We start from the raw sequence: 26,472 nt of genomic DNA, 5'->3' as shown, positions 1-26,472 counted from the left end.
CAACTGTTTTTATTCGATTTTCTTGGATGCTTCAATGTAAAGCGATCCTTGGACGCTATTTGTAGTCGTAGTTCCTTCTACAGTGACGAGAATTGAGTCGAAATACCAATTCTGATATATGTAGTATAAGAAGTGCCAGGCAAACAGTATCATAACATGATATCCGAAGTAATCTGGATTCATGATTCTATCTGCAATTGCATTCAATGCATCATTATCGGGATCGATTTGATCGGCTGGCCATGCATCGAAAACTAATTGGATAAGTCTTCCCACTAAGCAGACGCAAAATATACTTGTAACAACGATAGAAGAAATAGTTTTCGCTGTCATTAATTTGAGAGAATCGTGCTGAAGGGTAGAAAATAAGATCTTGTAAATAGGAATGATAATAATGAATATGAAAATTACATCATCGATAATTGTCGAAAATCCCCAAGCAAACGTAAATGTAACTGAAGGTTCGGAGCGGACAAGAAGTAAAATGAATATCGTAGAAGCAAATGTTGATAAAAAGTATACCCACGCGATGTATTTTGTGAGTTCTCCAAAAGCAAAGCTAATATTTAATTGTTGCGCGAATTTAAGAGTTTGATAGTAAAATAAGATCGTAAGGAAGGAAATCAAGAAAGATGGTCCTGCAAAATCAAATAGAAAAGTGAAACCACCAATATAATTATTGGTGTCGTCTGCGAAAAACTCCAATCCCATAACTGAACTTGAAAATGCTATCAGTGCAATTTGTAATAAAAATCTTATTTTATATTTCTTGAGGTCAAATTTATATACTAATAAAGAGTAAACAAAATAGATGATTGAAAGAGCAATAATTACGCAAAACAATGCAAGACCAATTTTTGTTGAGACGTAATGAGCGCAGTTGTTTGGTTCACCTCCGAAGCAGCATGAAGCAATAATCATATGATAAAAATTGACAAAAACCTGAAATCAAAATCAGATTTTTTCTTAGAACATGGGTAAATATGAAAGCTTAGTATTATACTTAATAAATTTATTGAATTTTTTAAGTTTTTATTATATTAAATCTTCCAAATTTTTTTCTCTTGAATTTAGAGATATTTTATAGCCTAAAAGTGTATTTCAAACAAAAATATACAAATACTGTGGACTCTAAAATTCCAAAAATATTTCATTTTATTGATTTTCACATATTTTTTCTAATATTTTCACAATATTTTTCCTTTTTCCGATTTTTTTTTGGAATTTTCGTGGATTCAATTGGCTTTAAATTATAATCCATTGCTAGTGGTATATCGGATGCCTTAGCAAAACTTATGAAAAAATTAAATATGTGAATGCAATCTTGAATTTGTGAACTAAAATGAATTAAAAAGATAATCATTCGATGTCGCTTAGCCATTGATGATATTTCACTTTAAATTCCTATAAATATCAACAATATCTCAAAATAATCAAAGCAACTATCTTCTTTTCAGATAGAGAAAGTCTACAATAGATTAAGTATTTTCTGTTCAGAGGGTTCAATCATAATGAAATCCATTTTTGTATTTGGATTTTTTATCAAACATCATCGAAGAAAGATTTCAGATAGCCATTAAATAAGACGTAATCCCATACAAACATATTGTGATTCCGAATACAAAAAAAATACAGATTTTTAAAGCCAACCGCAGCAAATTTCTGATAAGGTTTCTGATCAGAACGCAAATATTTCACATAGAACATATATATGATTCATTACATCTAAAAAGATACCTTCAAATGAGGATGTTAGTTGGCAATTTTTCAAAAATGAAAATTAATCATTAAAATAAATTATTTCGATCGCTGACATAACAAATATATACGCTTTACTTTAAAAAATTAAACATTAAATTAATTTTTCAAAGGACAAATTATACAAGAGGGCTGATAGATTGGCCAATATTAGGCATTACGGGGTTAACGGAGTTCTTCATAAAGCTCATCGCTCTTTGCCTTCGCCTTGCAGGGGAAGGAGGTAATAATGGGGAGTTCGGATTAGGTTTATTCGATATTTTCCTTGGAATGATAATCTTTGACGTGTAGTGCTCAGGTGTACTCTGTGTGTTTGTGTGGTTTTTACTTTCTGAAAGTTTTGTAGGAGTGAAATCGAGTTTTGGTAAAGTATCTGCTGATCTTCGTGGGGATAACACGGAGTGCTTACGTGGCATCGGCTGTAGCGCAAAAATATCATTGAGTTTCTTTGTAGTGACTTCACGACGTAATATCTTGTAAGATGCTGTAGCTCGTGTCAAACATCCATTCATAAGGTCTTGAGCTAAGTTTGTAGTTGGTATATTTAAGTCCTTAAGGGTGTTCACGACTTGTTGGTCAATCATATGATAAGAATTGCTAAAAATATCAGGATCGAACTCACAATGGACAATGCTTTGATGAACCCATGGATGAATTTTGAGTTCGTTAATCGTAATGCGAAGTGAAGGATCTTTACATAATAATCGCTTTAACAGGTCAACTAATATTGGCGATAATGTATCTGGGTATTCTGGTTCACGGGTAACAATGCGATGCAATTGAGCGTGTATGTTGTCATCGTCAAATGGAAGATAACCGGCAACCATAGCAAACAAAATTACGCCAATAGACCATATATCAACGGACTTTGTATAAGGAATACCCTGAACAAGTTCGGGAGCTGCATATGCTGGCGAACCGCAAATTGTATTCATCATGGCGTTCGTTGCATGAATCTTCTTCGAAAGCCCAAAATCAATTAATCTTATGTTGCCGTTTAGATCTAACAATATATTTTCTGCTTTTAAGTCACGATGTATAACATTAAGAGTATTGTGAAGGTAATCCAACACCATGACAATTTGGCAAAAAATCTTCCTCGCAACTATTTCTGTTAGACCATTGTGTATATTTATGAAGTTAAGAAGAGAGTCGTTTTCAACTATTTCCATAGATAAGAAATAAGAATCTGAGTTCTCGACGACTTCATAACAAGTTGCTATCAAAGGATGATCTGCAATCTTGTGAATATTAATTTCATTTATAAAAGCTGCCCTATCATCTGGGTCTTGAAGCTTTGCTTTTGGAAATTGTTTTACAGCCACAAATTTTCCAGTTGGATTGTGGCGAGCACGGAAAACAGTTGCAAATGAACCTTGACCTAGTGATCCAAGGAAAGTGTAATCACTGAGTGCCCCATTTTGTAATCCGTCCATTATGAATCTGTTCTAATTTTGAATTGGGGAATTCGGTTTCGTTCTTTCTCAAAAAAATATAACCAGACTAAATGAATAACAAAAGAATTGGATTTCATATAGAAATCAATCTGGTTGAAAATTCTGTATTATTCAAAATCTGAATTTATTTTGAAACCCGTATAGCTTGAAATTTTAAGAGTTTTTGTGAAAAACCGCGGACATAATAATAAACACGTTTATCCAAAAGTTAATTTGATTGTTATTGATTGCCTATACTAATTTCTAATATCATTAATATTTTAGATCGTTTAATCAATTTAAAACGGAACTTCGGGAGGATAACAAATTATCTTACATAATTTTTTCCCTTACTCTTCACAAATTCTTTCAATTTTCCAATGAAGACGGCAAAAATAATAAATATTTTAATAATATTTATCGAAATTTTGTTATAATATCGCACAGTAATAATATTAGGAATATTTATCAATTCTCAATTTTTGAATTTATTTGGAAATCAATTCAATTTACTTAAGATATACGCAATTTTGATTATTTGAGATCAGACATAATTCCAATGGTTGCAACATAATCTTATTTTTTTTTAACTTTAACGTTCAATGAATTGTAATGATCATAAAATTTGCAATAATACAAAATTAATAAATGTTTTCCAATTGTACAACCAATTTCATCACAAATAACAGTTTTTGTTTATAATTTATAGGACACGCTTTTGAAACTCCTGAAACGTTCTAAGATCTGAACTAGCAATCTAACAGTCATTCTGATTTTTTAGCAGATTGAGCTAATCATGCGAATTGTTTTTGCCAGAATATTTTTTAGGCAAATTCACAAGTGATTTTAGAATTTTAATTTTCATATGATAGTAAAATTAATTTTAACGTCAAATGCTTCAAACCCTGCTAAAAGGTTAATTTCGGATTATTGGCAAATATTGCCAACTCATAATGAATAGGTGCTAACTAACGATACTCTCTATTTTCAAAAACATTTCACTGTTTTGAAAGTGAATCAAGGACAATATAATGACATTTTGTTCCTCAAATGCATTAATAATTCCTTTGTTCAATGGAAGGTACTATGAGACATCAGAAATATGGAAATGTACAAAATCAAAAACTTAATTTTTTTATAATAAAACATAAATTCAACAAAATAGTTTTCACTTGATATAAACAGGAAGTGTGGTCGAATAGACTTGAATTCTCCTAATAAACATAAATGCAATAGTTGCTGGTCTAATTGACATCGGTGATGGAACATTTTTATCTCCGATTGCTGCTGCAACTTTCTTATTATTGAGCATTTGCTTTGTCGACCTTAAGATCTCAAGCCTTCTTGCAACAGTCTTATTAGCACTTCCTGAAAGGATCATCTCTTCAAGAGCTAATCTGTAGTTGTCAGAAACAGCACCATCATTTGTAAGAGAGTAAATATTCTTGGCCCAAGCTTCCCATTCATCAGCATCATCCTTCTTAACGAAGAGCTTGTTGATCATTTCATTAGCTTCAGAAAGCTTAGCTTGTAAGTCAGCAATTTCATTGATAAGCTCATCCTTATCTTCAAGTAATTCTGAGAATTCATCCTTGAGATCTCTGACACTTTCCCAAACAGGTTCTCCTTTCTTTGTTCCAAGGATTGCTCTGACTTGGGCGTTGTCATGTGTAACTTTAGAGAGCTCATCAGCACTGATGGAGTGCAAGTTCTCTTCAAGGATGTTAACAATATCCCAAAGATCGATTGTTCCGCCACTCAATGAAATCAAGAAGTTAGATTCAATGAGCTGAACTAATCTCTTGCAGCAGCAAACGTTGAATTCCTTCATTGAATTGTTTTCTTTAGCAACATCGGCTTGCAATGCGATAAGTTTAGCGTTGAACTCATCTTCTGCTTGCTTCTTTGCAAGTGCAATTGTCTTCTCAAGCTCTTCTATTCTAACTTTGAGAGTTCTTTCGCTTGCTTTGAGCATAGCAATTTGTTTCTGATAATCTTTCTTCTTAGCAAGGAAATAATCTCTTATTTCTTTAGCATCGGCATATTTCTTCTCTGCAACTTCCATCTTGTTTTGCATATCATTGAACTCGTTGTTGATTCTGTTGTCCAAGTTTTCGTTTCTTGCTCTGATGTCTTGGAGAATCTGGCTGTTTAACTTCTTAATTTCAGCATTTTCTTGCTTAACCTGCTTCAACTGTTTTGTAATGTTTTCTTTTTCTTTTGTTAATTCTGTGACCTTCTTCTGAAGAGCAACAATGTTCTTATCAGAGATTGACTTCTCTGTTAACACAGTTGCAACTTTCTGGTTGAGTTCTGCAACCTGATCTTCTAAGTCAAGTCTGATTTTCTCAAGAACTTTGACTTTGGCGGAAACATCCTGTAATTCCTCAATTCTTTGATTCTGAATCTGGAGGAGTTCTCTTGAAGATGTTGCATTCTGGAAATGCTCTGCTGACTTTGCAGCGGCAGCTTCAGCCTTCCTGTTGAGTCTTTCGTTTTCAGCAATAAGATTTTCGTTCTCCATTGTTCTTTCATCGATCTTTTGCTTGAGAAGTGCAATTTGTTGAAGGAATTTCTTAGATTTTGTGAACTTATCTTCAACAGTTTGTTTCTCAATTGCATTGACATCATTCTTAATGGTCTGGAGTTCTCTGTAGGATGTAATTCTGAGTTGTTCTGCTTCCTTGTACATTTGGATTAATTCTTCAATCATCTGATAGAAAGTAGAGTTTTGCTTGTTAGTAAGAACCTTCAATTCATCAGAAAGCTTCTGTTGCTGAGCTGCTTCTGACTTGAGGAGGTTCATAAGCTCGGACTTTTCTAATTTAGATTTCTCGAGCGAAACTCTTAATGGTTCAAGGGTTGCGACACGCTGCATAAGTTTCTTACTGACCATAACAGATCCACTGAACAAAGCGAATAGCTCTCTAAGTGGAGATTCGTTAATCTTATCATCGGCAATATGAAGGAATGCCTTGAGTTGCTGTTCAGCATCTTTTGTATCAAAGACTGATGGTTCTTTGACATAAGGATCCTTTGGAATGTTGTCAATGAAGTCCTGCATCTTCTTGATTTGTCCTTGGATATCACGGACAAACTCTTGGTCAGCTAACAATGGCTTTGTATCGTTGGAGCTCTTCATATCCTTAATAAATCTGAGGGCGTTTTCTAATTGAGATAATACTTGTGGCATCTTAGCATCAGAAATATTATCGTATTGGCGAGTAGTAATATCAGCCATTTCCTGAAGTGTGAAGTCGAATAATTCAACAATTTGCCTTTCAGCTGGAAGATCTTGAATCAAAGATAATTTGGAAGAAATAACTGAAGGTAACATCTCAAGGATATTATTTCTGATCTGTTGGATAGCAATTTCCTTATTCTTCTCAATGATGTCTACATCATTCTTTGCTAAATTAAGATCAGATTCAAGGTCATCGCGCTCCTGAATGACATCTTCAAGCTCAGCTTCAGCTTCTTCAATATTAGCTTCTAATGTGTGAGCAAGGTCAAGCAAAATCGTTCTCTGGTCAGCGAGGGCTTGAATTTCTTCTCTTTGTTTCGAAACTAACTCTTCGAACTGAGAAAGAATAGGGCCAGTCAGAAGAATACTATGGCTTGATGATTCGGATGAGATAGTTGATGTTGAAATAAGGTTTTCCCTATTTGCTTGGATTTCAAATTGCAATTCTTTGATTCTAGTTTCAAGTGAAGCAATTTCAGCATTCTTCTTTTCCATCAAAGCATTGACTTCTGTTGGTTTCTTCTTTGGAAGCTTCTTTGCTGCTTTTCCTTTCTTCTTTGAAACTTTTGATGATTTTCCTTTCTTAGTGATAGACTTTTTATCTTTGAGCTTTGACTTAAGTGTATTATTCTCTTCAATCACTTGGGCAAGCTTCTTTTTCATTGAAAGTAAATTACTTTCAGAATCGTTTTTACTATTAGAGATATTCTTGATTTCTTCATTAAGTGAAGCAATCTTGCTTTGGCTATCTCTGAGTTTTCCTTGTAATTCTTGAATTTGGATATTGTTATTGGAAGGTGATTGGTTTTGCATAATTTGAGCACGTGCCAAAGCAAGTTGCTCTGTAAGATATTTAACACGTTCATTTTCATTTGATTCCTTGTTATCACCGAAACTTGAAATGCAACGAAGTGCGTCATCAATAGTATTAACTTTGTATTTAGTTACATTAGATACTGTATATAATACAGCTTTTAATGATTGTTCTAAAGCATCGATCGTTTCTTCTGCCTCATGGAAATCTTGCTGATACTGCTTTAATTGCTTAAGTACTTCAGAGAATTCTAAGTAACTTACATATTTCGGTGGTTGTTGACTTTCAACACTCTTGTTATTTTGCTGTTGATATTGTTTTTGGGCTTTTGGATCAGGAAAAACACCATTTGCGCTCGACATACTATTTTCATAGTCATAAGATGAATAAGAGCTCGAGGTATAGTTTGAAGAAGCGTCCTCAGGGCTCTGCATTCTTTAAATTCTTTTTAGATTTCCGTTTAAAAATATTCATGAATCAAAAAAGTGCCAATATTAACGAAAAGTGTCAGACAAAAGTGACATCAAATCTCATATTCAGCCAGATCCGATCTATATCCTTCAGTAAATATGTTTTTGAATCGAAATCAAAAATAGAAATCTCTATTTTGGCAAAAAGCGGATATTGCATTCTTGGAATGTCAGAAAAATTTTATGAAATCAAAATATTTACGAATAAAAAAATTCTATGTACTGTAAACATTTTCATTATATCTGCTCACCGCTAAAACCGCCTAAATTTGAAAACATTTTTTTCGAATAAATGGCTGAAAGCAAAATACCCAGCTTCAAAGTAACTTTTGTCGGACCAGCCAACGTAGGAAAGACATCACTCCTTGTCAGACTCGATAAGGATCAATTCAATCCAGCAACAATCGCTCCAACAGCTTCAATGCAATGTTTCCCACACAATTATACAACAAGCACCGGAAAAGAGATACAGGTTAATTTTTGGGATACAGCCGGCCAAGAAAGATTCAAAGGTCTCGGTTCACTTTATTATCAAAATTCACAGCTTTGCATTGCTGTTTTTGATTTAACACAGCCAGAATCTTTCAAGGATGTCATTGATTACATTGACAAATTTAACGAATATTCAGCAAACGGCCAAGGAAATATTATTTTAGCAGCAAATAAGCACGATTTAGCTGAAGATGTCGATATAACAAGCTTCATTGAGTATGCTGATGGAAAAGGCTATTCCCTTTTCTTAACTTCCGCTAAAACAAAGGAAGGAATTGAAGATTTAAGACTTAATATTATTGATCGCTTAGATCCATTTAAGCAGGAGGCATACAAAGAAGAACAGGTCGCAATGGGCCAAAAAGACGATGGAATCGATATTACAATCTCCGATTCAAAGCCAAAGGAGAAGAAATGCTGTTAAAAGTGACGCTTATCTGTTTATATTTACCACGGTCGTTCCACATTTCTCATATTTTATAATATTTACGATTTCTTCTAATATTTTTATTTTGTGATACTGTTCAATTAAAAATTTAACAAATAAACTCATTTATACATAAAAACAATTTATAGATAACTCAAGTCAAAGAACAAATTTGACTTACAAAAAATTAAAAAGATTAATCCATAATTCTTGAATAAATCTTATATCTAGAGTTATGATATTCCAATTTCCAGCCCGAATTCTCATTCAGATTAGTTGATCTCCCGAAAAGTGCGTATTTCACCTTTTTTGCGATAGATTTATCAGAAAGGTTTGATAAAAGCTTGGAAAATTCAACGTTTTTCCAATCAACCGTTTTATCAAACTGTTCCAAGATATCGACTCTACTCGCAAAAATTCGTCTTCCGGATAAGTAAGGGACTGGGGTATATGGCTTCTGGATATCTGATATAAATACGTCTTTTGTGGATGTATGCTGCGTGATCCAATCAGCAGCATCTCGTTCTTCAAGAGATATTTCGAAAACGTTGTTACGGCACATCTGTAATCCAATTAGAGATGACATAATTGCCGCGACAAAGAAAAATGTGCACCAGGCAAGTGCAATTCCTTTAGATTCTTCGGATTTTGGCTTCTGAGAGATCCATGATAATGTGGACATGAAAACAATAGAAGCTATTGAGAGCCAACACGGAATAAATACGAAAATATTCTGTCTTGCCACTGGTTGTAGTTTGAAGAAATTTAATAAGAAAAATACAACAAGAGATGGGTAGTATAGCTGTTGCAATTTCTTACCAATAACGAATAATCCTAGCGTAAGCGTGATAACTGCAAAGACTCCCAAGTTTTCAATCCAATAAACAAAAGGAGAGAAGAAAATACCTCTTTTGATAAGTGGTGTTGATACTTTATCTTGTGATAATAATCTGAAGTTACTAGATCTTGGGAAAAATTGTAATAATGGAATTATTGAAATTATTCCAAGAGGAACAAAGTAAAAAACAATATCAAATATATTATTCTTCTTTCCATCATTATCATCCTTTGAAATAGGAAGATAGAATAAGTAAATAGTGGTAAATAAGACAGATGCTGCAAAAACTTGATATTGAGCTGGTAAAATCAAGCCAGAAACAATTCCACATAATATTAAATCACGTTTTCTATGCGGTTTATTACCAACTTGTGTTAAAATCGAAATTAGTGTTAAAAATAATCCAGTTGCAAGCTGAGATGGCCTGTAAGGTACTAAATATTCAAGAATTGGATGAAGCCATTCTGTCTCATAGTTCCTTCTGTGATGAACGAAATCAGTTTCCGGTGGATAATCATGAATTAATAAACCAAAGAATTCCAGACCGCCAGCGAATAAAAATACAATTGTAGAAAGGACAGATAAGAATGAATTCTTCAAGAATGTATTAGATAACTGCATATGAATCAAGCAAATTGAAAAAATATATAAATAAGAAGGAATAAGTATGGCAACTCTCTCAGATGCAAAAGATTTTACCATCATGGCCGTGTGTAAAGCTGTAATCCATCTTGATCTACAAACGCATTTATAACAAATTGGATGATGTATTTTAAAGATATTTGTGAACCCACTGTTTATACCAATAGTAAATGACTTGATTAACATGTACTCTTCGGTAAAATAATCGGCAACATTTTGTTGTAGGAGGTTTTTCTGCGAAAAATACATATCCTTGAGTAGGAGGAGTGGTAATATACTTGAAAATGTCAGAAATGTAATCATTGATGAATCGGGTTTTGATAATGAAATTTTCGTTTTTTTCATGTTGAAGATATGGAGAAATACTATAGAAAATGCTAATATACCAACGTTTACAAATACATTGATAAAATTGATTCCTAATAAAATTGAAGTTATTAAGAAAATAAATGTTGATGAAGCAATTCCAACAGGAATACCAATGCTAAAATGGTAGAATATGCTGTATTTTCGGTTCAGCAAATAGCAACACAACTCTGCACCAAAAACACATTGGGCTAATAAAACAATAAAACAAAACATTATAAAAAATGATTGAACCAATATAATAAACATACATGATACACAAAAGTAATATTAAATCGCATACTGTTTAGTTCATAATAATAAGAATATTAATATTACATAAATATTAATATTACATGTTTCTTTTCCATAAAAATAACATATTTAAAATAATAAACAAATAAAAATAAATTATTGATTAGAATCTTCTTCTTCGTTTTGCCAGATACGAAGAAGTCTTTTCGCATTGGAATATCCTTGATCTGCACTCAACTTAATATAGTAGAACGCAGATTCGACATCACGCTTAATCTCTTTTCCGCTGTAAAGCATCACTGCGTAATAGCATTGAGCTTCAACATTTCCGAGATCAGCGCTTTTCTTGACATATTCAGCACCTTCTCCGCCTTTTTGTGACATTCCGTAATTCAACAATCCAACAGGATCATCGAGAATTGAAGCAGCCTTGAAATACTTCAAAGACAATTCAATGTTTTGGCCAATAAAATCTCCATTTTTGAGAGCTCTTCCAATCATTATCATTGCCAAAATATGTCCTTGTCTTGCAGCCATTGCCAAGTATTGCAAACCTCTTATTGGATCTTTCCTTATCCTTTCACCTTTATACAACATATAACCAAGCTTGAACTGGCTGTCAATATCTCCTTCTCTTGAACTCAATGCCAAAATCTTTGCTGCTTTCTTAGGATTTCTCTTGCAACCAACTCCCTTTAATAAAGCAATTGCATAGTTATACATTGCAGAAACATTTCCTTGTTTAGCTGCGAATCTGAAGAAGATTGTTGCTTTCTCAGGATTTGGATCATGACCTGGCCATCCTTCAGACAAAATCAATGCGTAATTGTTTTGTCCAGTGGCATTTCCTTGTCTTGCAGATCTTCTGAAATATTTCACTGCACCAAAAATGTTCTTTTCAACACCAATACCATTCTTTAACATCAAACCTAAGTTTGCTTGTGCGGCAGCATCTCCTCCTCTTGCAGCAATTCCGAAATAATAAGCAGCCAAACTTTCATTTTTAGAAACTCCCCATCCATTTGAATGAAGAATTGCTAAGTTATAACTTGCGTAAATATGTCTTTGTTTGGCAGCCAAGTAATAATAATAAGCGGCTCTCGACAAATTCTGCTTTGCTCCGAACCCTAATCTTATCATTAATCCACAGTTATAACAAGCATCAGCATGATTCAATTTCGCAGCCCTTCTGAAGTATTCAACGGCTCCTTCCAAATTCTGTTTGACTCCGAATCCATTTCTCAACATCAATCCGTAAATAAACATTGCAGAAGGATCTCCATTGTCAGCTAACATCTTGAAATGATTTGCAGCTTCAATGAGTCTTTCTTTAATGTTTTCTTCTTGGCCGGAAAACAAATTATACAAATAAATGCTAAAAGCATTTCCTTTGTTACTTGAAAGCATCAAGTTCTGCATTGCTTCTTGATAATTCTCTTTAGATATTTCTGCATTATTTTCATCAATTGTTCCTAACAACAAAAGAGCTAATTTAAGCTGTTCATCAGCACTTCCTTTTGCAGCAGTCTTTCTTACTTCGAAAACTTGAGAACCAAAGAAATCAGCAATTGATGGCTGTTTGTAATAAGATGTTTCTCTTTCTAATGGATTTAACTTGAAGATCTGAGATCCCATTTTATAAACATCTTGATCAGTTAAAGCCAAGAAATTGGCATTTCTTGCTCTTGGAACTAACTCTTCAGGATAATCATCATCTGTTAAACTTCCTTGAGTATTTGTTGATTGACTATCATCAAGTTTCTTAGGATGATGAATAGGAGACAAGAAATCGTCAGATAAACGACGAGGTTTCTTAAGAATATGAGGTGCTGGCGGAGAATCAATCATTGTTAGTTTCCTTACTTTCTTCCTTCTTCTTGTTTTGAGTTTAGGTTGAGGAGTTAATGCCATTTTTTCTTCCTCTTCATTAGCAATGTCTAAATCGATTTCTCTTGATTTCAAAGAGTTAAAATCTTCTTCGTGTTGTGAGAAATCAGCAATTGTTTCATCATCACCAACACTATCATCATCAAAGACGAAGTGAGCTTCATCTTCTTCGATGTCTTTCTCTTCGTCTTTTTCGTCAACTTTTGAAACATTATTAATGTCTTCTTCGGCTTTTTCTTCCTCATTTTCTTTGTGCTCTTCTTCTTCAACTGGGATTGGTTCAGGGAATAAAACATTTAATACTTCTCTTGCTTTTTCATTATGTTTTTCATCAACTAATTTTTGTAAAATAGATTTTGACAAATCTAAATCTTTTTCAATGAACTTTCCTGAATGCAAATTGATTGCATATTGTATTGCACTGTCATCATCACCTTTATCCATTGCTTCTTTCAAGAGTTTAAGGCCATAAACAGGATCAGAATTATTCAATCTTTGAGATAAATGCATCATTCCTAACCTGAAATAAGCTTCAACTAAATCTCCTTCCATTGCTAAATTGTAGTATTTCGCAGCTTCTTCGTTATCTTGTTCTATCTTGTCACCATTATCTCTCTCTTTAGCAAGATAAAGTTGTGCTTCATGTATTGAATTATCAGCAGAAAATTGCAATAAATTCAATCCTTTTTGCAAGTCTTTTTCAACTAATTTTCCTTCAAACAATGTTTTTCCATATTCAAACATTGCAGGGATAAACTGAACTTCGCTTGCTTTCTTGTTATAAGAAATATAATCATCAACATTACCGTTCTTTAAACTCAACATCGCATAGCTATACATTGCTTCTACGCAACATAAATCAGCCAAGTTTTTCATGGCAATTAATTTTCGATTTTTATCTTTGTTTTTATAGAAATCGATAATTAATTGACTCCTTTCATGTCCAGACACACTTAAAGCACCTAAACCAATATTTAAATCTCTCTTCATTCCAATACCTGTGACTAACATTAATCCGTACATGAATTTTGCACTTTTTGTTTGCTTTTCTTTCAAAGCCAACAAAAAGTAATTCAAAACATCAGTAATAAAGAAATTAATTCCATTCTCTTCTGATATCAAAATTCCATACTGCAAACCACTATCTTTATAGTTAATTGTTGCACATCTCAAGAAATAATGACTTGATCTTTGTAGATCAACTGGAACTCCTCTTCCATCTCTCAACATTATTGCGTATTGATACATCGCTTCAGCATGTCCTAAATAAGCCAATTCTCTAAATAAGTTTGCAGCCAATGCAATATTTGATTTTCCTCCAATTTCATTAAGCATTTCTGCATAATTTAATTTAGAAAGATCGTGATCAAATTCATAACCTTTCTTGAAATAATTCAAAGCATCAGCATCATTCTTAGGAACTCCTAAACCATTTCTACAACATAAAGCATATTTATAACATCCTTCAATATGATCTAAATCTGCTGCTTTCTTGTAATATTTGCTTGCCAATTGTAAATCGACTTCTTTTACTCCTTTTCCTTCTTCATAACATCTTCCAAGTTGATACATCGCTTCTGCAATACCAATATCAGCTGCTAATTTAAATGATTCAATTGCTTCATCATTAACTGTTTCTTTATCATCATTATTTTCTTCTTTTTCTTCATTTTCATTTGGATTTTGATTGATTTTGACATCGAAATTGACATTTTCATTAATTTCGATTTTTTCTTCATCATTTTCTGGTTTATATTCCAATTTGAAGAAAGCAGATGAACATGTTGAAAGTTCTTTAGCAAGTTTAGATTTCTCTTCTGGCTTGAGTTTGTTCTTGAGAACTTTTAATTTGATAATTGATTCCATATGTCCGTTTTCAGCAGCTTTTTGCAAATAAAACAATTCTTCATCTTGATTATTACAGATGTTTGCGTATATAGCCATTGCATTAACATTTCCTTGATCAGCAGACATTTTAATGAATTTCTTACTTTCTTCATCATCAATACCAAGATCAACATTCTTTAACATCTGATTTATATCAAGTTTTGGTTTGTAGAAACCTTTGTTTGATGTGTATTTTGATCTGATATCAGACATTTTATTTGAATGTGCGTTATAAGAATTAAAATTGAAAAATCTTGTTCCATCATCTTCATTCAAATTAATTGCAAAATATTTTTCAGCTTCTTCTTCATTTTTATCAATTCCTAATCCATTTTTAAGTAAATAAGCATAAAAGAATTTAGCATCATTATTACCTTGATCAGCTGCAAGTTTATAATAAATTGCTGCTGCAGAATAATTCCGTTCAACTCCAATTCCGTCTTTTAGCATATTTGCATACAAAAACTGTGCTTGATTATTTCCTTTGTCAGCACTTTTCTTGATATAAATTGCTGCTATTGTGTAATTTTGTTTTACACCAATTCCATCATATAAAGCCATTCCATAATTTAATAATCCAAATTCATCATTCATTTCCGCACTCAGTTTGAACTGATGTGCAGCTCTTTTGTCACTTTTATGAACTCCTTGACCCAATAAAAGTGCCAATCCATAATAATTATGACCAATTGCTGATCCACCATCAGCTGATTGTTTGAAATACTTAGTAGATAGTTCAATATCCTTTTCTACACCAGCACCTACTTTAAGACACCATCCGTAATTGCTTTGTGCTTCAATATTTCCATTTTTGGCACTTTTTTCGAAATATTTTGCGGCCATTTTGATGTTTTTTGGTACTCCTTGGCCATTTTGAAGCATAATCGCAAAGTTATTCTGTGCTTCAGCATTTTCTTTATCAGCGGCGTTCTTAAAAAGCTTTGCAGCTTCTTTAATATTCTTATCAACTCCAATTCCTTCTTTTAAAAGTAAGGCGTATTGATTCATAGCACCAGGATTGCCTTGCTTGGCGGATTCTGAGTATATATTTGCTGCTTCTTTAATATTTTTTTGGATATCATATCCATTTTGTAACATTAAGCCATATTGTAGCTGTGCTTCGCGATGACCACTTTGAGCAGCTAATCTATAATAATTTGCGGCTAGTTCTATGTTCTTTTCAACACTAATTCCGTTTTGATATAAAATTCCAAGTTGGTAGTTAGCTTCTGAGCAGCCATTTTGGGCAGCAATTTGTAAGAAATGTTGGACATCTTGAAATGAATGACATTCTATTTGATTTCTAAGAATTAATTTTGCCATCTGCACATTTGCTTCGTTAATGTTTTCATCTGCAGCCTTTTTAAATAGTTCATATGATAAATTGATGTTTGAATGAGTAATTACACCTCTAGACAATATTAATCCTAAATTATAAGATCCATATGGATTTTCTTTTACAATATTGAGAATATTTAAAGAATTTTCAAATGAGTGATGCTCATTTTGATCCATATAGAAGTGAAAAGAGTTAATTAGGCAGTTATTAACTTCATCAATTGCCATTTCTTCGAATTTCTTAGTAACTACATTATTTTCTGCAACTGGAAGTGACTTTAAATCATTTGGGATTAAAAGAGGCTTAAATAAATGACAAAATTCTTCGGATGAAATTTTTGCACCATATAAACCATTTCGAATGAATTTTTCAAGGATATAAGCAGCACTTGGCCTAGTATATGGGTCATTTGATATCATTTTATCGATAATATCTTGAATATCATGGCTAATTTGAGTCGCTCCAATTATTTTTTTAAAAATCATGCCCATTGAGTAAATATCTGTTTGCATTGTCGGTAACATACTTCGATAATTTAATTCTGGAGCTGAAAATTCGCCTGTTTTCGTTGATTTTGATAAAGATAATGAAAAATCAGCGAGAATTGGGGTATTAAATGACGAAAATAAAATATTTGAGGGCTTGATATTGCCATGTATAAAGTTGTTTTGGTGTAACGCATAGACAGATGAAATTAATAAAAAAATAAGTCTAAGCTTTTCTTCAAAAGTATTATCAATAAGCTGATTGTATTTGATTTGCCTTTTTAAAGATAGTAGTGACCTATATGGCGTTACAAGAGTAAAATTTGTTGCTTCGTTATTTATTGATTGATAAATCTTTTGCAATCCAGAAAACTTAATTGAGTTGTATTTAGATACTCTAGCTTGTGCATCGCTTAACAGAGGATATTTATTAAAATCAGAATCGAAAACTTTTATTACGAAGAAATTATCTGATTTTGAGTCTTTTACAACTCTCAAGTTCGATCTAGGATGCGGCTTGATGTTGCTAAGTGATATTGCAGAATTCAAATTGAATTCATGCAAATCTTGCATTTTGACAGATTTTTTTATCAGCTCTATCACATTTAATTCAAAAGGAAAAAATAGGACAGCAAACAATGTGCTATAAATCAAGTAAATCTCAAATATTGGGAAATACACTGGCAAAACCGGAAAAATAATTGAGAAATTTTTACATGGAGTTTATCGGCAATGCTAAGTAAAACTCTCAAAAGTGTGATCCTTATGGCTGGGTGAAACTCACCCACGTTACTATTACAATCTCGGGTTCATATGAGTTAAGTAAAGTTTTCTAAACTATGATGCGAATGTGCAAGCTTCCTAGGATTCATTAATTCAAAAATTATTTTGATCTAAACTTCCTAGACATCTCAATCGAGTGCATAACACCTTCGGCTAAATAAATATAAATATAATATGATCTCATATAAATATATTTGAGTTATATTAAATAACATTCTAAAATCAAAGACTATTTAGTATTATAGCACCATTTTAATATAAGAGTATTTGTTTAGAGAAAACTTTTGGAGGAGATGTTATGATTTTAAACCAAATAATATTTACTTAACACATTATTGCAGTTAGTTATGGCAAATTGCATTGCTCAAATCAACGAAATAAAATCGTGATAATTTGAATTTATAGAATCAAAACTACGTCTTAAAAAAATATAATTATATAATATTAATTTGATCATATAAAGATCACAGAAGTGATATCCTTATTAAAAGAGGGGTTCAGATTTTTACACGAATTGTCTGAAATTGGAAATTCATCTCAATTTCTGACATATGATGGGAACCTTTTTCTTCAATCCCTGAGCGGATTATTGAAAGAAAAAATCGAAAATTCATTTCTAACTATTTAATTTTTCAAGTTCCTCTCAAAAATGAATAGAGAGATTATTATACTGGACGGGTTTTTGATACGGCGCCTCAAAAATTGATAAATACTTGAGTACCTCATCATATTTATTTTATTTTAGAATTTTCACCATGTTAAAAATTCAATAATGAAAAATTAACTTTTATTGGCATAACCAAAGCTTATATCCAGAATTAATAAACCTTAAGAATATATTTTTTTTTCCAAAACAATATTTTTAATAAAATATAATTTTAACAATTTTCACGAAAAATGAAATGGGATGTCATCAATTAAAAAGCTCTTGAAAAACATTATTTTAAGGATTACTAGATCTTATACCCCAAAATACAGTTTATCATACTGTGAAGTCTACAGGATAGTCGTTGAACTTAAATTTTTCCATATCTTTTTGAAATAAATCACTGACTTTTCAAATAATAGTTCTAATATTTTGTTTCCAATGGGCAAACAGCGCCAATTTTTGAGTTTTCAATATTTTAAATCAGGGCGATATCATCACAACCGACTTATTTTTTCTATATAGTACTGCAATATAAAATAAGCAGTAATTAGCAAATGATTTTACATTATTATTCATAAGTAGTTTTTCTAAGCCTAATACTTAAGCAAAGGTAAAATCCATCTTTGAATTGAGTTCAAGTATTTCAAAATTAAGAGTATATTCCAATATAAACATATTCTATATTTGAAAATACTATTTGATTGAAATTGAAGCTGATTCATGCTTTTATTCTTCTCAAAAATGAACATTGAATTACTCGGAAGCAATTTAACCCAATTTACAACATATATTGTTTATGATATTGATTATATGACCAGAAAAAGGAAAATTAAATGTAGCATAAAAAAGGTAAATAAAGAATTAAGTTTAGTTAAGCTTCAAATCAATGTATTATATATGAGCTAAAGTAGATTCATAAAAAAAAGATCAAATGACGTTAAATATGTATTAATTGAAAAGTATATATTAATGAATTACATAGCCGACAAATTATTAATTGAGAGATCAAATTGAAATCTAAGAAAATTGAAAGTAAAATTTAAGAGAAATACGTTGCAATTTTAAGTTTAGTTAAATTGAGTCGTGAAGAAAGAAGAACAAAATTAAAATACACAGTTTAATTATGTAAGAAATTTATTTTAATCATAATTGACTATCGTTTGAATATGAACAATTGAGATATTCAGAAAAAAAAATAGAAAAATTTAAGTCATTTATAATAATGTTACTATTATATTTATGCACATTAAAAAATATGTATAGTAGAAGTAGTTCTAGGAAAGTTTTAGATGGACCACCATCCATTAGCGATTTTACAATAGAAGGTGGCACAGAACTGACAATTGGTAATACATATCCAATCACTATCACACTTTCGCCATCATCAGATTTAGCAGATTGCTTTTATGCTTTCGACACAGAAACTCAGCATACATTCTCAGATGATGCTGCCAGTAAAAGCCAGTGCACAGAACTATTGGGTATCTCTGATAAAACAGAGTATACAGCCAAATTACAAGCTTCCGGTTCTGCAGGCAGTTTCAATCTTTTCATCCAAGTTGTTGATAGAGAAGGTAGGGATAACGTTAGAAGTAAAGGAGTCACATTACTCTTGCCATTACCTACCTTATCAATTTTGGAGCATCCAATCTCATACTTTAAACATGGAGATCCTGTTACCTTACCAGTTTCAACAAATTGGAACCAAAATGATAAAGAGCAATATTCTCTCAAATTTGTTAAACAACAACATCCACCTTCAGAAATCGACGGATATATAAATGAAGCCACTTATGATCAACAAAATGATCAGTATACTATTACAGCACCAAATTCTATCGATTCGGATGACAAAAACCCTATTTATATTGCATTAATTAAGACAGGATCTGACGAAATTATTTCACCACAAAAAATTGAAAACATTTTCTATTGTATTGAACCAAAAATCTTAAGTTTCAAAGATTCAAACCAAAATGATGATTATCAATACTTTGCGGAGCAAACAGTTTCATTAGAATTCGAAGCAAAAATCTTTGATGACGATGCAACAATTGCTCAACCTCAATATCAAATTGAAGAAGACAATGCTGTTGATATTATATTGGAAAAGAAAGGCTCCAAATACACATTTACTTATACTACTAAAGAAAATATTCCAAAAGACGAAAATATCAAAATTACACTCACTCTGACAGATAAAGCCGGCCAAAGTGTTTCTAAGGAAGTTGTAATACACCTCAGAACATCCCCTCATATTTATGGTCCTACATTTAATTCTGATAAATCAGAATATTCAACTGGGGATGTCATTGTTTTAGTAATTAAATTCGAAAACTTCGATAGTAGAGAAGGTAAGTTTATGTATAGATTCAACAAGGACGATTTCAAGGAACTTGATGATTCGAAAGTTACAACATTATCTAAATTTAGAAATATCCTAGCTGATCCAGTTTCATATCAACTCTCAATTCCATCTCCTGAAAACATTCAAGAGGGAGAAAATACTCTTGAAGTTAAACTCGCACAAGGAAATGATCAACCAGAATCAAATGTAGTTTCCCAAAAAATTACATTTGTTAAAGCGGCTAATCCAGAACCCGTAGATCCAACACCAGAAAAACCAATACCAACACCTTCACCAAAAGGTGGTCTTTCAGGTGGTCAAATAGCTGGCATTGTATTTGGCGTCCTTCTTGGAATTGTTATAATTGTTTTAATTGTTTACTTTGTGTTTTGCAAGAAATCTCAAGAAAAATCCTCCGAAGAACTGGAGGAGTCAGGATCAGGAGTTGAAGTCTAATTTATTATAAATATATTCTATTTAATTAGAATTATGATAATATATTTTAGATTTTTATATATTCAACATCTCTAATAATTCTCATGTTTATTTATGAATCAAAAACTCAGTATACTTAAAATTAATAAGTAATCCAGAATTGAGAAATATATTTCCTTCATAACTATACAGAGTGTCATACATTGCATTTATCACCTCAAATTCTGTGCAAATATGGAAAATTTGATGAGAGATATAATATCGCACAAAGATTAATATACTGTTATATTAGAATAAAAATCTATAAATAGAATTCGCCAATTCTTTTTTAAGATTAGTAATTCATGAATTTTCAACACTATAGATCCGTATTTTTCCCAAGTGAGCGGGGTATCTCTAATCCCAGCCCTATCGTCCTCCCAGTGTCAGTTTTTAATATAAAATCCAAAATTTTTTTAAAAATAAAAATTTCGAGAAATTTTTCTAGTTTTTTTTTCTTTGATTTCAATAATTCAAAATAAATTTTGGAGTAAAAAGACACTATTTAATGAAATTCATATGAGTGAATGTGGATAAATACTCTCAAAACATACAATTTATATATTTTTTCTTTATATTATCAACTAATTAGTGATAATTTTTTTTGAATCAGATTTTTTCATTAAAAATATAATATATAACGCAATAATGATGTACACATACGCATCTACACATCAAAATATAAAGTTTGTTTTGGTCTGGGCACCCCAACCCAAAATTCTAAAAAAATTGAATAAAATTGAATACTTGGGGCTGGGATACCCAGCCCGAAACCGAATTGAATTTTTTGAATTAAAGAATATATTTACGTATTTATAATATATATGTGATGTTTATAAAAAATACTAAATTTTTGTAAAAAAATTCAATTTATTCAAAACGTATATTAAGTGATCACTTCATTAGTAGGATCAGCGATCCTACTAAATGGTGAGAATGCCACTAGCTAAAAAGGGAGTCCTTGGAGCTCTTGATCTCTTGTCAGTAGAGTCCATAATGAGGCATGGCATCTACTGATTAGAGATCAGAGCAATCCTACCTTACCTTCAGGAGCTACAAAGCTCCTAATCGTTACGAGAGGGAGCCTTGGAGCTCCTGAAGCTCATCAGCAGAGGATATTTACCATTTGGGCCTCTTTTGATGAAAGATGCGAAGCCCATCTACGAACCAGGAGCTCCAAAGCTCCTAATCCTTACGAAAGGGAGCTTTGGAGCTCCTGAGTCTTCATCAACAGAGTCCCAATTGATAAATATCCTATGCTGATGAAAGATGCGAAGCACATCTTCGAACCAGGAGCTCCAAAGCTCCTATTCCTTACGAAAGGGAGCTCTGGAGCTTCTGAAACTCCTCCTATTATAAAATAGGACAGTTTTCTTCTGAGGCTTCTCATCAAATCTAAGACTTCAGAAGAAAGCTGTCCTATCCGTGTATACTTACATTCTGATGGACTACAAGTGTACAACTTTAAGGCAGAGATTATCCGAGGCCTCTCATCAAATGAGGGACCTCGGATAATCTCTGCCTTAAGTAGTCAAATAGCTTTTCTGACTATTCAGGGACAAGAGAACAAGAGTTGGAATACTCTAAGGCAAGGTTCTTCCGAAATCTCTCATCGAATGAGAGACTTCAGAAGGACCTTGCCAAATCCTTGAACACCGATATCCTTGGAACCGAGCTAGGACCAAGGAGAAGTAGTGTACTATAGCGCACGATGGCAATCTCGGAAATACTTATATTGCCACATGCACAATATCTATTCAGCCTGACTCCTATATACAAGAAGTCAGGCAGAATAGATATTGTGCATATGATTTGCAGAACTCTCATATATATAAATTTTTGTTATCCCAAAAAGGTGACACTTTGGGTGTATCGTCCATCCCAGGGATGCAAAATTCACATCACCTTGTATCTATATTCAACACAAAGAAATACTTTGATATACATTCTAAATACAAAAATATCAAAATGAACTATTTTTGTGTCAATTCATTGAATTTTTTCTTGTGATTTAAGAAATTAGGGCCAAAAATTGAAGAAAGAAATAATTTGATATATAATTTGTTTTAACATTGTCGAAAGATTTTTTATGAAATAAAAAAGAAAATAAAAAAGAAAAAAAAATTAATCATATTTTGTCATGAATTCGTTCTGGAACTTTGTAATTCTCTCAATAACTTGGTCGAACTTCTCATCTTCAGGCAAGAAAGTAGATCTGAAGTGGAATGTTCCAGGAACTTGACCGAAACCAGAACCAGGGACAACAATAACTCCTGTCTCTTCAAGAAGTTTCAAGCACCAGAAGAAGTCAGGTGGCATCACTTCCCTCTGCCATCTGCATGACTTTGCAGCTTCAAGAGCCTTGAGAGGAAGGCTGAGAGCAGGGAAGAGGTACCAGCCACCATCTGCTGGTTTGCATTTGATTCCTGGAAGTGAGTTAAAGCATTCAGCAAGTTTAACTGACTTTTGTTGGAGTTTTGTGATGTATGAGTTCCTTTCGCTTTCCCAGATTGCCTTGTTCTCAGGTGCTTCTGGTGGATGGACCATGCAGTCGACAATTACTTGGCCGACAGCGTTTGGACATAATCCGAAAGTTGCCATCTTGAAGATTTGGGCTTTTACGTCTTCTGGGAAGTGGTAAAGCTCGAAATAGCCACCGCGATGGCCACATTCGCCCATGAAGCCCTTGGAAATTGAATGGAGTGAAACCAACTGGATATTTGATTTCATTTGGCTTGCAATCTTCTTGAAAGAGTAGAATGGACGTTCTTTGTTGTAGACAACGTCTTGGTAGACTTCATCAGCAATGAGAAGGATGTTGTTTTGCTCGCAAAAGTCAACAATTGTTCTCATTGTCTCTGGTCTTAAGACGTGGCCTGTTGGATTGCATGGATTGATGATGACCATGCATCTAACATCGATGCCTTCCTTGATGGCAAGGTTGTAAGCGCGAACAAGTTCTTCGATATCGAGACTCCAGTTATTGGATTCTCTGAGGTAGAATGGAACGATCTTGCCACCGTGAACGGCTGCTTCACTTGTGTAGACTGGGTATGTTGGGAATGGTGTCATGATACCAACGTTGTTGTGCTGAATCAATAAAGTCATTAAGAAGGAAATAGCGGAGGAAGCACCATCAGAAAGATAGATATCATCTGGTTTGCATGGATATCCATCGCGTTTGTACATGAATTCAGCGATGTGCTGGCGAACTATTTCAATACCTTGAGATTTAGTGTATCCACCAAATCTTCCGCCTGTTGAAGCAATGATTTGCTTAGCTCTGTCCTTGGCTTCTTCGGAAATGTCCGCAGAGTTGAGTAATTTCGTGTTTTCAATGCATGAAACAACATCTCTTGGGAAAGTTAATGGATCTTTTCCAACTGCAAGTGGATTACCAATGTTGCATGGGATAATGCTATCAAATGGAAGCTTTTCACCTGCAGCCATTCTCTTTCTGAGTTGATCTGAAACTGTATTTAAGTGACCTCTAATAGAATAACTTGATTTGACGACTTCTTTGTTGACTGTATTGATGTTCAACGCCCTAGCATTCTGCAAGTACCTTGGGGAATAGGCAAATAGGCGAGAAATTGTCTTAAGCGACATCTGAACAGAAATGTAGCCGCTGGGTTCTCAATTTCTAAAATCTGAGAATTTGGCCAAACTTCAATTTTATTAATTTTTCCTGCATTTTTATATGATGCTGAACGCATTTGCTATTGGAGTAAAATTGAATTACCGGAGTTCAATCTTTTTCAACAATATGAGAAAAATTGTAGATAATATATAGTTTAGCATAAATCTTGGATATTTAGGGAAAAACGATGACAATCGGTTTGTCTCAATTTTATTTGCAAAGAGATATAAAATTATTCCATATAGAATATTATTTAATATTTCGATGATTTTGTATTGCAAACAACACTCAAAATTTTGAATAGCTCTTAAATTCGATTATCAAATTTTCACTTTCATAAAGTACTCACAAAATCTAGATTGAGAGTCGGTCAATGACTTTTGAGGGGAAATTAACGCATGGAATTTAATATTATTTAGGTTGATATTCTTGCTTATTATTTCAGAAAAAAAATCTTAAAAATTTCAATATGAAAATTGAAAGCAATTCAAAACGATTGCTAACATGTAAATTTTAATATCCTATGCATAATTTCATATTTTGAACATTTTTTATTTTTCTTTAAAACTTAAAATTTTGCGAATTTAATATAATTTATAAAATATAATACGTATATATATTTAAAATACACTAAATTTAATTGTTAATTGACGTTTTTGGGAAATGAATTTAAAGAACGAATTACACAATCATATATGTAGAATTCAAAATACAAAGTTAAAGATTGTATACGTTTAAAATTATTCAGATTGTGTTTGATTTCCACTCATTCTGTTTCTTTTGAACTCTAACACTAACATTTCATGATGATTACATGATCCATTTATATATGGTTGAATTGTTCCAGATTCTACCAGAAAATCAATCCAAATTTCTCAATGCATTCATGTTGATTGGACAAAATTTAAAATTTATCAGCCTGTTTCCAGAGAAACTCATATATTCCCTAATGAAATGTAATTTTTGCTACATTTATTTCAATCAAATTTCAAAAAATTGACTGCAGAGCTTGAAAAGGTGATGAATCATGTTGTTATTAGATGTACATATTAGATTTACTATTTCCAAAAAAATGCTCAAATTTGAATAGTTTTTAGAAAATTTGGAATTACACTCCTTACATTATATATAATTAAATGTTTAAATTTTATTTATTTTTCCCTTTTAATTTTATAACGTGCTCTATCAAAACTAACCTCTCAATTGAAGGCCACAAAATCTAAGTAGTGAGGGTACACAAATTTTGTATGGAGTACGGTTCAATTTTTGAGAGCCTCACTACTTAGATTTTGTGACTACCTTATAATCGGAATTAAAATAGTTTTTATGTAATCTCATGCCTTATTATCAAGAAACACGCCTTAGATTTTATTTACGAGAATTAAATTCTAACGAAACTATAAAATAACGTTGAATCAATAATATTTCTGCCATATATTAACTATATTACCTCATTAATACAGAAATATCTTCAAATCATCTGGCAAAATTAGGATTTTCACCAAATATTTTAAATTTATCAGTTAAAGTCTATACATTTGAATTTGTCATAAATATTAAGGAGAAAATTGCATTCCTCGAAATTATGGCCCAAAATATATAAATTTATTTAATATAAAATTTAATTGCTTCTAAATATCTGATGAAAAGTGGGGAACCTTTTTGAATTCCTAATTCATAATAGCGGCTCTCATAAATTAACTTATCCATGATTTTTAAATATTTTATCACAAATATATATGCAAATGTTAAGTCATATATCATATTCATGTAATAACATTTTATAATATTTCGAAATAAAGCATGTCTTAATCAATGTCTATGATGTGGAGATTGAGAATAAAATAATCGTCCAGCATCACTTTAATTAGATTTTTCTAATAAAAATAAATGGATACTAGTATTGTTCATGGAAGAGCAATATACTTATTTACAAGACCAGATGGTACTGTTTCAGTTGAGAAACCATCATGCTGCAGGAGAATATTTCCTGAAACAGAGACGATGAACAAAGAACACAGAGTTTTTGGAAAAAAAGAAATTGATGTTGCAAATCGAACAAAATGGAACAGATTACTAAAAAGACTATCACCAACAAACGAAGATGATGTCTTTAACAGTGCAGAAAGTATCTGTGCTGATATAGATGATCTTCTTAAAGATGATGTTTAAAAATTATTACCCAGATTTTCCTTACTTTTACCACCTCTCGAAAGCTGGGGACACCGCCTATCGTTGGGAGTAGCTATTAAATAGAACC

At 32.3% G+C, this 26,472-nt stretch overlaps 9 protein-coding genes across 9 annotated transcripts, besides 2 other annotated features; 3 read left to right on the top strand and 6 right to left on the bottom strand.

Annotated features, from left to right (window-relative positions):
* Positions 1-9: 9 nt before the first annotated feature.
* TVAGG3_0339710 (uncharacterized protein) lies at positions 10-921 on the bottom strand (the record flags this gene model as incomplete). Its single annotated transcript, XM_001323568.1, has 1 exon — positions 10-921. One exon carries the CDS (start codon positions 919-921, stop codon positions 10-12), a length of 912 nt encoding a protein of 303 aa, XP_001323603.1.
* A 744-nt stretch (positions 922-1,665) lies between these two features.
* Positions 1,666-3,201, bottom strand: TVAGG3_0339700 (protein serine/threonine kinase protein; the record flags this gene model as incomplete). The annotated part of the gene is made up of 1 exon (XM_001323567.1): positions 1,878-3,194. The coding sequence occupies one exon, from the start codon at positions 3,192-3,194 to the stop codon at positions 1,878-1,880; it is 1,317 nt and encodes a 438-aa protein (XP_001323602.1).
* A 1,102-nt stretch (positions 3,202-4,303) lies between these two features.
* TVAGG3_0339690 (uncharacterized protein) lies at positions 4,304-7,694 on the bottom strand (the record flags this gene model as incomplete). Its single annotated transcript, XM_001323566.1, has 1 exon — positions 4,363-7,686. One exon carries the CDS (start codon positions 7,684-7,686, stop codon positions 4,363-4,365), a length of 3,324 nt encoding a protein of 1,107 aa, XP_001323601.1.
* A 285-nt stretch (positions 7,695-7,979) lies between these two features.
* On the top strand, positions 7,980-8,774 carry TVAGG3_0339680 (small Rab GTPase RabX1; the record flags this gene model as incomplete). The annotated part of the gene is made up of 1 exon (XM_001323565.1): positions 8,015-8,638. One exon carries the CDS (start codon positions 8,015-8,017, stop codon positions 8,636-8,638), a length of 624 nt encoding a protein of 207 aa, XP_001323600.1.
* A 63-nt stretch (positions 8,775-8,837) lies between these two features.
* Positions 8,838-10,688, bottom strand: TVAGG3_0339670 (uncharacterized protein; the record flags this gene model as incomplete). The annotated part of the gene is made up of 1 exon (XM_001323564.1): positions 8,838-10,466. The coding sequence occupies one exon, from the start codon at positions 10,464-10,466 to the stop codon at positions 8,838-8,840; it is 1,629 nt and encodes a 542-aa protein (XP_001323599.1).
* A 189-nt stretch (positions 10,689-10,877) lies between these two features.
* TVAGG3_0339660 (SEL-1-like protein family) lies at positions 10,878-16,892 on the bottom strand (the record flags this gene model as incomplete). Its single annotated transcript, XM_001323563.1, has 1 exon — positions 10,878-16,892. One exon carries the CDS (start codon positions 16,890-16,892, stop codon positions 10,878-10,880), a length of 6,015 nt encoding a protein of 2,004 aa, XP_001323598.1.
* A 2,114-nt stretch (positions 16,893-19,006) lies between these two features.
* Positions 19,007-20,591, top strand: TVAGG3_0339650 (surface immunogen P270; the record flags this gene model as incomplete). Its single annotated transcript, XM_001323562.2, has 1 exon — positions 19,007-20,554. The coding sequence occupies one exon, from the start codon at positions 19,007-19,009 to the stop codon at positions 20,552-20,554; it is 1,548 nt and encodes a 515-aa protein (XP_001323597.1).
* Positions 20,592-21,616: 1,025 nt separating this feature from the next.
* Positions 21,617-21,922: a mobile genetic element.
* Positions 21,923-21,943: 21 nt separating this feature from the next.
* Positions 21,944-22,014: a mobile genetic element.
* Positions 22,015-22,479: 465 nt separating this feature from the next.
* On the bottom strand, positions 22,480-24,260 carry TVAGG3_0339620 (alanine aminotransferase family; the record flags this gene model as incomplete). The annotated part of the gene is made up of 1 exon (XM_001323561.2): positions 22,697-24,181. One exon carries the CDS (start codon positions 24,179-24,181, stop codon positions 22,697-22,699), a length of 1,485 nt encoding a protein of 494 aa, XP_001323596.1.
* Positions 24,261-26,102: 1,842 nt separating this feature from the next.
* On the top strand, positions 26,103-26,384 carry TVAGG3_0339610 (uncharacterized protein; the record flags this gene model as incomplete). Its single annotated transcript, XM_001323560.1, has 1 exon — positions 26,103-26,384. One exon carries the CDS (start codon positions 26,103-26,105, stop codon positions 26,382-26,384), a length of 282 nt encoding a protein of 93 aa, XP_001323595.1.
* Positions 26,385-26,472: the final 88 nt, after the last annotated feature.

This window comes from Trichomonas vaginalis, chromosome V, assembly GCF_026262505.1.
Source record: "Trichomonas vaginalis G3 chromosome V, whole genome shotgun sequence".
NCBI classification, from domain to species: domain Eukaryota; phylum Parabasalia; order Trichomonadida; family Trichomonadidae; genus Trichomonas; species Trichomonas vaginalis.
The sequence above is the reverse complement of the archived record's forward strand: the minus strand, read 5'-3'. Positions and strand labels throughout refer to the sequence as shown.